Source organism: Colias philodice, chromosome 2 (assembly GCF_061535455.1).
Source record: "Colias philodice isolate Cphi_HAF_F1 chromosome 2, ilColPhil1 Martin Lab GWU primary, whole genome shotgun sequence".
Classification (NCBI taxonomy): Eukaryota; Metazoa; Arthropoda; class Insecta; order Lepidoptera; family Pieridae; genus Colias; species Colias philodice.
Window position 1 is genome coordinate 2,486,533 of NC_143087.1, and position 15,566 is coordinate 2,502,098.

Consider the following 15,566-nt stretch of genomic DNA (forward strand, 5'->3'; position numbering starts at 1 on the left):
GGGCCTTTACACCGTATGATTTAAGTGAATATTTTCGAAGATATTACAGATTTAAAAATTAAGGGATAGCGTTTGCGGCGGTACCGGCCGGCCGGCCGCCCGGCTATATACCTATTTTATACCCGTGTGCGAAGACGGAGCGGGCCGCTATGTTTTTATATACAACGTTCACAGTTTTCCTGTAGTTTATTTAGTATCAGCATTGCACCCGTCACCCGTGCGAAGCCGGGGCGGGTCGCTAGTAAATTTATAAACTAAGAACAGGAATCGGGATTGACTGTCTGTTTTAAATGTGTGCACTTCTTACAATTGTTTTAATTTATTTGCATTTAACATGGTTATTATTTGTTGTAATTTAATCTGTAATTGGGGAAAACTATAGAAGTTAGAAATTAATAAATTATTATTAAATTATCTTTGAAGGGTTTAATAAGGAATATGTAGTTTAATTGTTATTTAACAATTATTGCTATTTTGGATGACGTATAACAATAGATATTCACTAATTAGAACTGTTTCTATATCCTCATGCGGCCAAAGAAAATTTGACCATAAATCGTATGATAAAAATATAATATTAACTGTAGAAGGAAATAGGTATTTGTCCTTAACAGCCCGTGTATTGAATACAAGTACGTAGCTAGAAGCGGAATACTTGCATATCGCTCGTTTAGGCCTTTTACACACTAGAGTCTATAGCCATTTATAAAAATTTAATTTAATGCAAAACTTTTAATAATGGAATGAAGGTAAACGTATGTTTTAAATTCATTAACTTTTATTTAACTAGTTTACTTCAAGTACCATCAAGCCACCCTTTGATCTTTTAAATAAGTGACCCGGATAAAACAACAGAAAAATATAGCTAACGTCTCGCAGGAATAATTTAGTTTTCTGAATTTCTTTCAATAGTTTTTCAGATAGTTAATCCATTAGAAAGCAAAAAGAACAAAATATAACATGTATTCTAAACGACTTATACCAAATGCCTTAATTCGTCTCAACAGTATATCAATAATTAGATTAAAATGGTTATACTACATAATACATCGTCTCCTTAATAGTAAGTCCAGTAATAGTAAAATAAAACTCCCCTTTTGCAGGCATCATCAGGCTGATTCACCAATCGTTCATCTGCAAAATCATCGATCTGTAAAATTTGTCACATTCACCCTACAACATAAGAGGAAATTTCCTTGTTTCACTTCATTAGAAATGATTTGTTTATCAGTAATAAATTATTATCGCCACAACTGACTTCCTCACATAAATATTTATTTCACATCAAAACAATTATGTAAAGATACATAATCTTAACCTATAAGATAATATTATGTAAATCGAAACATCAACAACATGTGTATGAATAATTAATTTATCAAGGACTCTTCTAACCCTTTCCTGTCTTTACTTTCGTTCTAAAACAATGGTTTTACCTAAGTTTGTCTACCTATATGCATTACCTTTGGCTTTATACTTATACTACTACTACTATTACTTTGGCCTATAAGAGTTTCATATTTTATTGAGATACCACGTAAAGTATGCTCTATTTAGGGCTAATTTTTCAATCCTTGGTTAAAAGTTAAAACTTATTCATCGAATAACGTATTAAACTACCATTTGAAAAATGTATTCTAGTTGTCGGTATAAGTTTACAGGTGACATTTTAAAATGTTCGTGTAATACTTTATTGGACAGATAAATTTTAACCAAGAATTGAAAAATCGGCCCTTAATAATATTATTACTGTGTTTTCTACCTATTCAAGTAAGTATGATATGTATTTTGCGTATCCACACATTTTCGATTTATGCGTTCGAAAAGTCGCCTTCAGCCGTCAAATCGCATTAGTATAGTCGGCTTAACACTCCGTAGGTCCAAGGTTACACTGTGTTCCGCGCTATTCGGCAGGTATGACGTCACGGACAGATGTACCAGTGTTATCATTGCATGTATTATTGTATGACGATTGGTAAGGTTATTAAGACGTAAGAATTCAGGGTTTCATACTGTTTAAACGAGTGTTGCTTCACCCGATTCGTTTAATGTTTGAGTTACCTCCTTGTCTTTCTTTCATGAACCGTTATCCATTTCTAACTTAGTTCTTAATGATCATTTAATTTTCAGTTAATTTTACTTCTTTTCAATTAGTGTTTAAACTGTTACCTACCTATCAAACGAATGTTTTTCTCGTAAGAAGAGTACAATAATCACCATTTTTATGGAGTCCCTTAATATTTATCAATGATCGCACTATTAAATAGCGAAAAGTTACGATACGTTATGCATCATCTTGTAAAACGGAGGGTACATGCTAAAATACAATGCGTATTAATATAATACATGTAGATTATACGCAGTTCTCGTGCTTTGGACGTACTACTAGCGGTCCGCCCCGGCTTCGCCCGTGGTACCTACATGCTTACGTTTTTTTTTATAAGAACCATCCTCGTACTTCAAGGAATAGATTCCGCAGCGCACGCGATGACAGAATTTGTATTTTGTATTAAGGAATGTTTTACGCCTTGAGTTACATTATTGCATTTTTTGGTAAGTAAGTATCTCTATTTTTTTTGAAAATGCAATATAGCCTATGTTGCTCAGTGAAGATGCAGCTTTCTAATGGTGAAAGAATTTTTGAAATCGGTCCAGTAGTTTATGCGTGAAAACCATACATACATAACAAACCTTTCCTCTTTATAATATTAGTATAGATAAGAACATCCTTGCAGCATAATATATTAATTATTAAGGAGTTACATGACGAGGGGACGAGGGTAATCCCTAACCCTTTCTTCCTATGCTGTATCTCTGGAGGGACAACTATACATCCGTAACATTAGCGTACCGACTATCGGCGGATGATTTTTCGGACTTGGTACCAAAATAAATCCTTACTAATTAGTTGGGTTGTTGAGGAAGTGATTATGAGGAAGAGGAGGAGGAAGAGGAATTTTCACACACAAATTTAGGGGATGCGGATGAGGATGAGGATATTTTTTTGAGGAAGAGGATGCGGATGAGGAAGCGGAAGAGGAAGCGGATGAGGATGAGGATGATAGGAAATTATAATCAAAATTAAAAAAATAAAAACTTAAAATTAAAAATTAAAACAAAAGTCATTCTCCTGTCTCTACGTATTGATGTTTAAGGATAGGGGAGGTTAGCTCGCCCGAACGCGAATTTACAAAGGCTGTAAGTACTTATACTATATTTTGAGTCACGAGCCGGACTCAGATGAGCTTTTGTTTATGCATATTACTCGAAAAAACCCACAGAAAAAACCTAATCTATATCAGTGCCAGAAGCGACATTAGGCGATTTCCACAAAAAAAAACTAACTGGTAGATATTACATATTATGTAGGCTTAAACAAATTGTTTGTTTTTTAATTTAAAATAACTTTTGACAAACATATGTTTCTTCTGAGTATGAGAGAAAATGTTATATTATTATGTTTAGAGATAAGTGTTAGGCGCAGATATAAAAAATATGGCGGTAAGACTCTACTCTTGTTCGTTAGTAGAGTCCGACTCGTAGCTCAAATACATAGTTTAAATAGGCTTTGTAAGTTCGCCGCCCGATCGGATCAGCATCCTCATAAATTTCCTCTAAATTTTGAGGAAGCGATAGCGGAAGAGGATTTTTTTATTTTCATTTTTGAGGATGCGGTAACGGTAGAGGAACCCAAAATATTGCGGAACTTCCGCATTATGAGGAAGCGGAAGAGGAATCCTCAACAACCCTACTAATTAGTGAAAAAGTGTGTTTGATTTTTCCTCTTAACGTCGCGTCGCTAAGAGTCATTTTACCTACGGCTACTTTTTCCGATTTATTGTCTACTTTTCTCATTGAATTAAAAAGAAATTTTATTTACATCCCCTTGTCAGGTGACCTGAGGGTAAAAAATACACTCTGTTAGTGTACCCAGTTTTTGAGTTAAATCATAATAAAAAAGTAAAATAAAACCAATTTATAATATTAGAGTAGATTTATTTTAGTTTATTGGATAAACTACAGTTCCTATTAAAGGGTAAAGGAACAAATAATTGTTACTATAATCTTTTAGGACGATATCTTTAGTTTTTAATACATTGCCTAATTGTTATTACCAATAATTTATATGTAAATACGTAAACAGTGGTAATTAATGTTCAAGGTTTTATGCGTACTTACGTTGGGTAATGTGCAATTAAGTTGTATTTATTACTAAATTTTACAAAATTATAATAATAGCACAGACTAATAATAATATACTACAGATAATAGGACAATATAGTGATCTATCAACGCACAGCCCAAACCACTGGACGTATCGGGCTGAAATTTGGCATGCAGATAGATGTTAAGCCGTAGGCACCCGCTAAGGATTTCCCGAAATTCTTGCGGGAACAGGGAAAAACAGGGAAGCACGTACAAAGTTGTGGGCGGAAGCTAGTTTTTTATATGGGTTTATTTATGTCGCCAAATTTTGACCTGGCATTTCCATATTTTTTAATATTGAACTGGAGTTTGATGTTATTCATATTGAGATTTTCTATACATTAATTAGAATCAAAATACCTACATATATACCTATTTGTAGACATTTTTGTTATTTATACGTTTTTTGGCTTCCAGTTTTAATAAACAAAATACTCTACGTATTCAACTAGTGGTTTATGTATGAAAAGAAGCCTTGTTGTTAATCCAGGCTATAATCTGATATCATTTGCCATATTTCACCCGAAACCGAGCCCCACCTTTTGTGTGAAAAATTTACAAACATCTATCCTATTAAATTTCGTGTTAATGATAGTATATTCGTAATTATTGGACAGGATTACAGGATAGTAGTAGGTGACGTTATACTTATACTTAAAGTTAAACCAAAAAACAATACACTACTAACTGCGGCATATTAGCGTTAATGTTAAAGAACTTTCTTTCAAATAGTCTAGTTTTAACCATTTCCTTCCTTGTTCCAGGTCGCCAGTTCAAAGCACACAAGGTTATCCTGGCAGCTTGCAGTAAGCACTTCCAAGAGCTATTCGACACAGCCCCGCCTAGCCATGCGGGCGCCTGCTACGTCATTCTCGAAGCCACCACGGCGGACAACATGCAGGCCCTCTTGGAGTTCATGTATAAGGGCGAGGTGCATGTCAGTCAGGATGCCCTCTCCAGCTTTCTTAAGAGCGGCGAGAATTTACAGGTCAGCCACTAACTAATGCATAGTTTAGAGGTGCGTACGTACACAAAGATATACCGATAGATTGTAGACTGCTAAATGTAGAAGTAGTAACATTAATAGGTATGTACCCATAAAATAAGGTGTATATTGTGAATTCTACGAAGCACAGACGGTTAAACGATTTTGTTGTTAAAAATAACTAAAGTTATAGTCCAATGAAAGATAAGTGATGAATTTCTTCAAAAGTAGATTAGGGAATAACCAATAATTGCTCAACAGCTTTACTTAATCAGCTCAACACCTTTATTCCATCAGTTAGTATCAGTTTTGTGAAGGTCTGGGAAATATTAGGTCCAATTTTCCACCCTTATTTGCTAACATCCTACGTTTTTAGTTTGCGTCTTTGATTGTATGAAAAACGTTATTCAGCCTTATTTTAACCAATCGTTTAGGAATTAGGACTTAGGTGATACTACATTTTATAATTTATTTTTTATTTAAAATGAATCGTTCTTAATCTTTAAGTAGACATACCAAACGATTTTTATCAGCATCACATTGTTTTCTAATATTAAGTTTTAAATAAATAGTTACCTAAATAGCTATTAACAATTACCAGTATTAATTTCTTTATAATCGTCAGTAAAGCAGGATAGGTGAACATAGTAATAAAATTAGATACATAATAAAGTCCTATGATATAATTACATGACCGCATAACCACTTAGAATAAATGTATATCTATAAAACCTACCTACCCCAACCTGCTTTTAATTACCAGTAATTATAATTTCGTAACACTTTCCAAGGCCATTTTAACATTTTCAGCATATAAATCGCTTAATTCACAAAATACGTTACTGGCTAACAAAACCAGACATCGCATTGAATAACTTTTAAAGAGAGCTTTTATTAAATAAAATGAATAATAGTATTATATTATAATGACGTTACGAATATTATATAGTTAACTAGCTTTCCGCCCGCGGCTTCGCCCGTGTTTTCAAAGAAAAGCCGCATAGTTCCCGTTCCCGTGGGATTTGCGGGATAAAACCTATCCTATGTGTTAATCCAAGTTACCTTCTATATGTGTGCTTAATTACATTGTAATCGGTTCAGTAGTATTTGCGTGAAAGAGTAACAAACACACACATACACATCCTCACAAACTCGCATTTATAATATTAGTAGGATATTTACGTTTGTATTCGCTAGATAGTAAATAAAAGATTCATACAATTTAAACAAAAGCACTAAAGTGTTATTAATAACATTGTTTTGATTAAAGGTAAATACCAGTTTTGATCCATTCAAAATATATTCAATCGTTTTCGATGTTAACATTCATAACCATTATTTAAAAGCTTTTAAAAATATTAGTTTACACAATCTATATCCGACTGACCAATCAAAATAGAAAACAACAAACGCATTTATAATATTAGTTGGATAATAAAGAATATCAAGTGGCTGAAATATTACACGTTATTAACGTTACCCTTATCTCGATAGAGTATCAAATGACCTAAAGGCAAAGAAAGGAAACTAGGTGGTCCAAAATCGACCATGAGTTTTATGATTTACATAATAGCAGGGTATGAAGGTTTTTGTTAAGTAAGTTTTTAAGGAAAACGTGACCTAAGTATTAGTAACGAATGCGGTTGATAATAAATGAAAATAGTTACATTTCGGGTAATATACATGTATTTTGACAATTATGGGTTTTATTTCATTAGCTCGTCATAAGTTTAATAAAAACAGATTTTTCATATTTCCTAATATTGTTTATTTTAAAATATAGTTGATAAGATATTTTTAATAATATAATGCACTCAATTTAATTTTTCTACTTGCGACGCGAAGCCTTGCGATCCTACAACCAAGTATAACCTTAAAATCATTTTTGTAGGTCAAAGGCCTGTCCATGGAGATGTCCCAAGACGCTTGGGTGAAGCAACAGACCCAACAATCCGGGGAGCGTCACCAGACCCGCGTGAAGACGAGCCCAGTAGCTGGTGTGAACTGCGAGGTCCAGGAGTCAGCGCCCCCGCAGCCTCATAGCGGATCCTTCGGACCGATCATGACTCAATACGGAATACCCATACATGGTGGCAGTGGCGGGATGGGGCGGTATGCACCACCCGCCCACGTGCCAATACATTCGTCGTCGCATCGAAGACCACCGCCTCCGAAACCGTCGCCATCCGCCAGCCCCGTTACAAGGAATTACAGGTAATTGATTACAGAAGATAATCCTCTTTGAGGAAAAATCTTAAATCAACAGAATTATCCATTTGTAAACTAGTATATAAGCTACAATATATTGTACCGAATATAAGCCGTATGCAGAAGTACAATACGAACAATTTTCCAACTATCTTTCGTGGCCGTTTTCCTAAACAAACAGTGTTTTTACTATCAGCAACTTTTAGAAAAACATCCTTCGAATCAGCAATAAATTTATTCGCTTCATAGGGTGAGGCAAGGGGTTCAGTCCCTATAGCAATTCTATTTAGGAAATAAAAGAACATTGAATGTACGCATCATTGCCATTCAGATTTGAGCTACCTTCTTTATCCTATTTACATTTACATTGTCTTTTAAAATGTTAATCAATGTCTTCAGGCAAAGCTCATCTTCATCGCACTGTGGTAGTGTGGCGGACGAGCCGGATACTCGCTCGTCACCTGGCGCGGGTGCCAGATATGAAGAGAACCCCCCCGACTGTACCTCTAGTGTTAACAACCCGATCAAGAACAATGGCTATGAACGATCTGCTCCGGCTAAGGATGAAAATATGGAACGCTTGCCGACTGACCAGGGCGCTGAAGGTAAGGTCACAGGTAAAACTGGGCATTTATATTGAATTGGCAAGTATTTCCCATATATGACAGTGCAATTATGTGTGCTGAATCTTCTGATAAGGAGAATTACTTAAATTGTTATTTGTTTTATCTATGAGACTGCAAATAATTTCTTAAAAAGAAGAAATTCTTGCGAATTGTGTTGTTAGATTTGTTTATTACTTTACAAAACCTTACCTTTAGAAAAACTGATGCATTTAGTCTAAAACAATATACCTATTCATATTTCCAAATGTATTACAATATTATAATAACAATAATCTCAAACAACCTCCTCTCATTTCCAGATTTACGGATAAAAAGCGAGAACGACTACGCAGCTGGCTACAACAACTCGCCGCCGCCCGTAGTGCCGATATCCACGACCAACTACCACGACAACCCGCATGAGACCTCGCCTGTTCCGCCCAAGCCCAGCCCCGACATTTGGCCTACGAAGATCATCACTAGCAAGTCTGGAGGAATCGCTACTGCCGACGGTAAACAATGCTTACACAAATGAACTTTGCTTGCAGAATTACAAATTGGAAATGACAGTGACTCTATGCACATGTCAACATAATATCTCATCTTAGTGATATGATTGTTTTGATATGATGAGTACCTAAAAGTTACCATGAATTTTCAATTAGTTCAAAATGAAATTGTAATTCAAAATGTATTTATTTTTTCACAATTTTTGTAAAAAATCCAAGCTTAACCCACTAGGAAAACCTGTGCGAGGTCAACCAGTTCTTTATTTTATTTTAACTTGTTTGATAGAAGAATAAGGACAGTATTGGAATTACGTGTAAGGATCATAATCAATATTCATATTCTTGGCAAAACGCGAACGATATTCAAATTAAAACTTCACATTGTTTTCTATACCACAACCCACTATACCACAACCGTATGAAATTCCAGGAAAGAAACTAAAGTGTCCATACTGCGAGAGACTGTACGGCTACGAGACGAACCTGCGCGCGCACATCCGGCAGCGGCACCAGGGCATCCGCGTGCCGTGCCCGCACTGCTCGCGCACCTTCACGCGCAACAACACCGTGCGCCGCCACATCGCGCGGGAACATCGCCACCAGGTCACCCCCCACCTCCCTCAAGGCCCCCTACCCAATCACACGCAGTAAACCCTTTGAGTTATTCCAAACTATCAACCGATCTACCTCTATTCTTTCCGACCGGTCCGGACGACCCCACTTCAGGGCGTCCGACCGCGTCCCTAACGCGTACAATAAATATACCTCGTTTAATGCATATTTATGTAACAGTAATCTACCTCAAAATTGATCTTAAGAATTTTTTAAGATGTTTTCAATATGTGCGATAATATTTACTTAATTTAATCTCCACGTGTAGCTGTGTGGTCGCTCAGTGTTCACCTTTTTATGGTACCGTGTTTTGAACATTTTGTACCTATTTCATCCCTACGCTACGTACCTTAATTTGACTGTGAATTGAAGTTACCTTTATAGACGTTTATTTTGAGCTCTCGGTCGTTATGATATAGCTTATTTTATATTAAACTGAGCTAGGGAATCTTAGAATCGATGTCGAGACTGACGGTCATAGGCTTAGTATGTAAATAATAGGAGAATGTATATCGCCGTGACCTCAGTCGACGTGTTGCTGTGGCAAATTATATCTCTATTTTATATTATTTTTCTTATTCTATAATTCATAACAATAGACTGCAAAACCGGGTTAAGTTTTATAATTTTAACACATCTGTGATACAATAGAACAGGCTCTATGATAATTTAGTTTTTGCCACACTGTCAAGTAATCCGAACGATGTCAGAACGCGGGAAATCAGATTTGTGCGGTACAGTGCATGGTTTTAGTTTGTACAAAGTACAATTCGCCCTAGGGACATAAGTAGTTAGGTAAAGACGTGTTAATTTGTTTGCATGTAAGTTAGGAGGCGTGAATGTATTACCTATATTTTGTTCGTTCTCAACTCGCCTATTCGGGTGTTACTATTGAGACCAAATATTATATGTTTTAACGCGATGGTGTCGATTTTATCATTCCGTTAAATGTTTTCGTAGTGCATTTAGAAGGCCACTTATTTTTTATATAGCTAGTCATTTCAAGTGCAACCAGTTGAGATTGAAATATTTAATATATGGTGGCCGGTGTCGCTAGTGTATTATAATTGAGAGGGCGACGCCGGCTCTCTACACCTTAGTATCTGCATTATCAAGCAAATGGGACAGTGCCAAATATCCTCAAATTTTAAGTTCACATTTATTTATTTTATATTTTTTCTTTGTTACGTGTGAATGTAGCAACTGTGTGTTGTTCCTGATATTTAGGAATGAGTTGCATTCATATTTATTATATTTATATTTTAGGTTACAATAAATATTTTTATGAAGAACGCTTTATGAAGGCTCAGTGATTTTATTATATGTTCCGTTGTCGTGTAGTTGGAATCTGAATGTTTACCTCGATTTCCTTAATGTATTAAGCATCTATTAACACTTAACTCAGTCCTGTTAGTGTCAGTATAGATAAGAAATTCTTATATAAATGTCCTTTAAATATTAAGAAGAAAATATTTTCGAATAGTTCTCTACAATCAAAGATAAATTAACATTCTTGTACCTTTTTGTTATTTCCTGTACAACATAAAGAAGCTATTTTACAAATTAGAGGTCTTTAAAGATTTATACTTCAATATTTTTAATTGATCTTGTATTTTATAGTCTTACTATTTTATCTGTATTTTTATCTCAGTGAATAATTGTTCCTTGGTCAAATAGTTTATTGAAAGGAAACGTATGGGCTACCGGTAGATTGAAATTGCGGAGAAGTGTCTAGTGTGGCCTAAATTCCTTGAGTACAATGGGAGGTCGCAGTATCTTTTATGTATTTGGATATGAAAACGTTAGTAGAACGTTATGTTGGCGTAGATATTGGAACGGACAAACTTTGAAATAAAAAAATAAATAAAAATAAAAAATTATCATACGGATGTGAACACGGAAGGTTTGATTTTGCGTGGTTCTGGTTTGGATTGAGAAATGAACTAGACATGAATCAACGCACTTTACAAATGATAGTCTTCAACGTTAAGACTATTTGAATTGCCATATTATGTCTTTGTATACAACGGTCATAACCATAGGTCATTTATATGGGCCAGCTCGCCGATTTTTCGATAGAAATTCTCGGTACTTGTGTACATATTTCAAGATGGTTCACACCTCAGATTCAATGGTCCATATAAAAGGCCTAAAGTATACTTTAGGTTTTTAATAGTTGTAACATTTTTTCTTATAAATGTTCTTGTCTAGTTGGGCTAAATTGGGAATTAATTTGACCTTTTATTTTTTTTATCTTTGGATTATTATTGTAATAAATACATTTTAATATTTTTTTGGCATTTACGTTAGGCGTACTATTGTTAAGACATGTTTTCTATCAATCTTAAATTGTTAAATTTCCTTAATTATATTTGAAAAATATTATGTAGCAGGAGTAATTATTCTGTTTTTTTCGTTTGTTTCTTATGAATTTAAAATTCATAGATGTGATTTCTTTTGACATTTAATGTTTTGTGATATGTAAAAGATAATTGCATTAATGCATCACTTTTAATTCTTTTTATTTTGTTCTTAATTTGCGATAGATTTACATGTGGATTCGCTGGTTTGTGCAAGTACAAAAGATCAAAATATCAATTACGTAAATTTTTTATTGTTTACCATTTTGTGAAGTTTCATCCTTTGTTGTTGTGTACAAAGTTCGGTATACTACTAATGTTTGGATAGTTGAAATCACATTAAATTAAGTTTTCTCATTGTTATATCTAATGTAAGTAGACGTATGTCTGCGCTAGATGTAATATAATTGATGTGATAAGGTTTAAATAAGTCGATGTTTGCATCCTCCCCTCCCTCAGGCCGATCTCTAATGCAAGTGCGAGATAATAATATAGAAAATGAGTTATAAGTAAATTCGTATTGAGGTTTTGTTGAATATTGGCTAATGTTTGGTTTTGAAGTTTGAGCAAGAAGGTTAAGTCGTACAGTTGAAAAGAATTGCTTTGAGGATTCGTATTTATTGAAAATTGTTACAAAAACTTCATTGTATCATTATAATACACATTAGTAATTGATTTTAATGCAATTTTGACTCTAATGTGAATCGCGTAAGAATCAATTTAAAGAACACCTTTACCTAAGTGCAATTGATTGTATATAATTTTCAATAAATATTCCTCTATGTTCAGTTAAATTTGAAAAGAAATACCCTTATAACATCTACCTCTGTCATTCCTGTGCAATAGATAAAACTCGCTAGCTCAAAGCTGCATTTATTTTGCTTAAACTTTGTCTCCATTTTGGGTTATTAAGGTATAGTTTTAAGTTTATTTTAATTGTATATAAATCGCGATATGTCGTGATGGTAAAGCCAAAGATTGTTACGGGTATGGTGACCCTCTGCCGTCACATGGGTTGTCCTGCGATATGCATTCATACATTTGTATTAATACAAATATACAATACAACATTAGCTGAACGAATATATATCACAGTACAATCCAAATTAGTCTATAAGTTTATCTACCTCGAGGATTAAAATAATTTTAAGCTTTTAAATAGATTTTTATATGATGAAATACTTAGGTTAAGCGTAATGGGAAATTTATGAAAAGTACAAATTGCTACCTCAGGATTCAAAGTGAAATGCTCCCGTCACAGAAGTATTAATGTTACTAAGTGTAGAGATAACAGAATTTATGTGTCATTGATAGTTGGATAGCGTAGGACTGAACGTGTCTGAAACAAAATGTATATGTAAGGTGTCTTGGGCGTTCGGTTTGAGAATAATTGATGTAGATCGCAAATTGAATCTCTGAAAGGTAGTCAGTGCTTTCAACTCAGCGTGTGCCCCGGAAAACCTTGCGGATAATGTCAAAAACGCTGAGTTGATAGTTTTTAATTAGTTTAAGTGTTAATTAGGCTAGTTATTATAATCTCATCGATGTTCTACCTCATTTCGACGCAATACGTTACAGAGATCGGCCCTGAGACGACAGCGTAATCTAATCGTACCTACTTCACTCTACGGAGTATAAAACCTATTTTTTTTCGTAATTTTTATTTATTTTTTCCCCAGTTATTTCTTGTGTTGCATAGATGTTACTATGTTTTAAGGAAATGAGAATTGAGAAAAATTATTGTTTGTTAGGTTTCTGCGAATTAAAAAAAATGTAACAAAATTTATTATTTTTTGTTTTTGTTTTTTTTCTCCCTTTTATTCCTTTTTTATTTTACTCCACAAGTTACACCCGTCCATCGTGTTTAAAGTTTATTGTAATTTTAAGTAAATTAAGGAATTGACAGTCACACGTTGGACAGATATTTAGAAATGATTTTGGTGTTTTATATTTTAAGATTGCACTAGTTTTAGCCGCGGTATCGTCTCGCGGATTATTGTAACGAATTTGACGATGAATATTTGACATTATCTTACATCTAACATTTATTAGATTATCATGTGAAGTGATTTATATGCTCACTTAGATCTTCGATTATAAAATCATCGTATCATTGATCCGGCATGTATATCAAGCGTTGGGAACTCGATACAAATTTTGTCGCGTGGTTTCAAATAACTATCGTAGTAAAATATAAATTAAATGGAAAATTTATAAACAGAGCAGATAACTAATTTTGAACCGATAATGGCATTTAAATAAAATTATAGTTCTACGTGACAAAATTTTGATATATATTTTTTAAAAAGTCTTTTATTTCAATATTTTTTTGTTTTTTCAAAGAAATACATATAATATGATAGAATTTTTTTAAGATACCTCATATTTTTATATGTTATTACACTATGAATGTTTTGCTAATACATTTCAGGCATTGATTGTAGTCATTAATGTATATAAAACATAATATTTCATTAATTATACATCTAAATTTTATATTACGTTAAGTTCCACGGTGTTTCGGTGTCATTTCATGTCTTGGTGTTAAGTGTGAGTAAAAAACTCCACAAAAAAAAATAAAAAAATGTGTTGTCAAAAAAAAATTAAATTAAAATCGAGCACGGTTATTCTTCAAAAACTAAAGTACAAATTCAAGTCTTAAAAGTTACGGTCAGTACAAAGTAATTAAAAATTATTGGATTTTATGTAAATGTTGCCAAAATTCTATTTTTTGGAGCATCCGCAAAATTATTTAACGTAGATTTATTGAGATGAGTACAAATTGATTATTTCGTTAAAAATGTACGGCAGCCCGCAGCGGTGGTGTGAATGGATGAGTTTTACACACGTTTCTTGATTTCGAAGGTTCCATGCTATTTTAATAATTCTTGTATACGATATGAATATTGCAATCGGGTTTCGTTGACAATATTAGCTTTCGTTTTGAGGAACCTTCGCTGAAATTGATTTTTACTTTTCTTTGGTGCGATTTGGAGGAGCAAGGGTATACAAAATATAACTGGCTTAGGGGATAGAGTAAGATTGTATGTAAACCATCATGGTTGTAAAACTAAGTAAGGTTTTGTACGTAATGCTTAGAAGGAATAATCGGTCGGTATCGTGTGTAAAGGAGAAGTGATTGTCTGTGATTTTTTTAAGCGACTTTTTTATATGAAACCCTTAACAGTAAGAATAGCACTACATGTGATTATACATAGGTATTTTATTAGTTGAACTTCATTTTTGTACTATATGATATAGAGATAGAGGCGGGCGTTCGGCGGGTTGATGTACATAATCTTTTACATGTGTACTTAATATTTGGCATTCGGTATGACCATGCGACGCTAAGTACCGGTTGCGTGCTCTTCACGACTTGCCGGTGAAATTCAAATTTCTAGGCTCATACGAATTTATTCCCGTTTGAAGACGCGCGGCTTAGTAAATTAATTTAATGTAACATTAATTTAATGTTCTAGCGAATTTTTTAGTGTGGTAACATTCTTTTTGTTAGTCCAATAATAATTGTAGTAGGTTAACTGTTATGTTTGCTTCCCAAGACGGGCAAAACTGATACAAATAGACGGCAACTGGCAAAGGTAGTTTCTGATGGAGACTTGCCGGGTATATGTATCAACTACAGAGCTTTGTGTTAAATACTTGGTGGATATACGTGTCTCTCACTCAAATTTATTACTTTTATGAAGTCTTTCCTATCTAATCTAAAATTAATAAACCAAAGTCTCTCTCATATATTTTATATTACGTATTGTACATTCAGATATTATGTTCAGACACACGTATATCCAAAATATTTGTACTATGATATGCGTAATCGGACTTAAATACAGGTATTTTAATAGTCCATAATATGCACTTAATGTATTAATAAAATGCCGTTGTAATCCACTACTTGTACCTACAATCTGAATAGGCATAGATATTATATGGAAAAATTTGTTCCATTGAGGAATTCTTAATAAAAATGTTGCTAAAATATATCAACTGTAGTTTTATTTTCTATGTTCCTTGTGCTGTATTCCACGTTACACGTTTTTGCTCGTCATTTTCCGTAAGGCGT

At 33.8% G+C, this 15,566-nt stretch overlaps 2 protein-coding genes across 3 annotated transcripts in view; both read left to right on the plus strand.

The window, feature by feature from the left end:
- Nucleotides 1–13,271, plus strand: part of chinmo (Chronologically inappropriate morphogenesis) — a 65,235-nt gene extending 51,964 nt beyond the window's left edge. For both annotated transcript variants that reach the window (XM_089701181.1, XM_089701187.1), the window contains exons 3-7: nucleotides 4,971–5,194; nucleotides 7,083–7,405; nucleotides 7,799–8,004; nucleotides 8,325–8,516; nucleotides 8,944–13,271. In XM_089701181.1, the coding sequence (XP_089557307.1) occupies nucleotides 4,971–5,194; nucleotides 7,083–7,405; nucleotides 7,799–8,004; nucleotides 8,325–8,516; nucleotides 8,944–9,164 (1,166 nt within the window). In that variant the 3' untranslated portion in view covers nucleotides 9,165–13,271. The remainder of the gene's footprint in view (nucleotides 1–4,970; nucleotides 5,195–7,082; nucleotides 7,406–7,798; nucleotides 8,005–8,324; nucleotides 8,517–8,943) is intronic.
- LOC149490199 (uncharacterized) overlaps nucleotides 1–15,566 on the plus strand; it is a 245,421-nt gene that overhangs the window by 91,374 nt on the left and 138,481 nt on the right. The gene's annotated exons all lie outside the window — the stretch shown is intronic.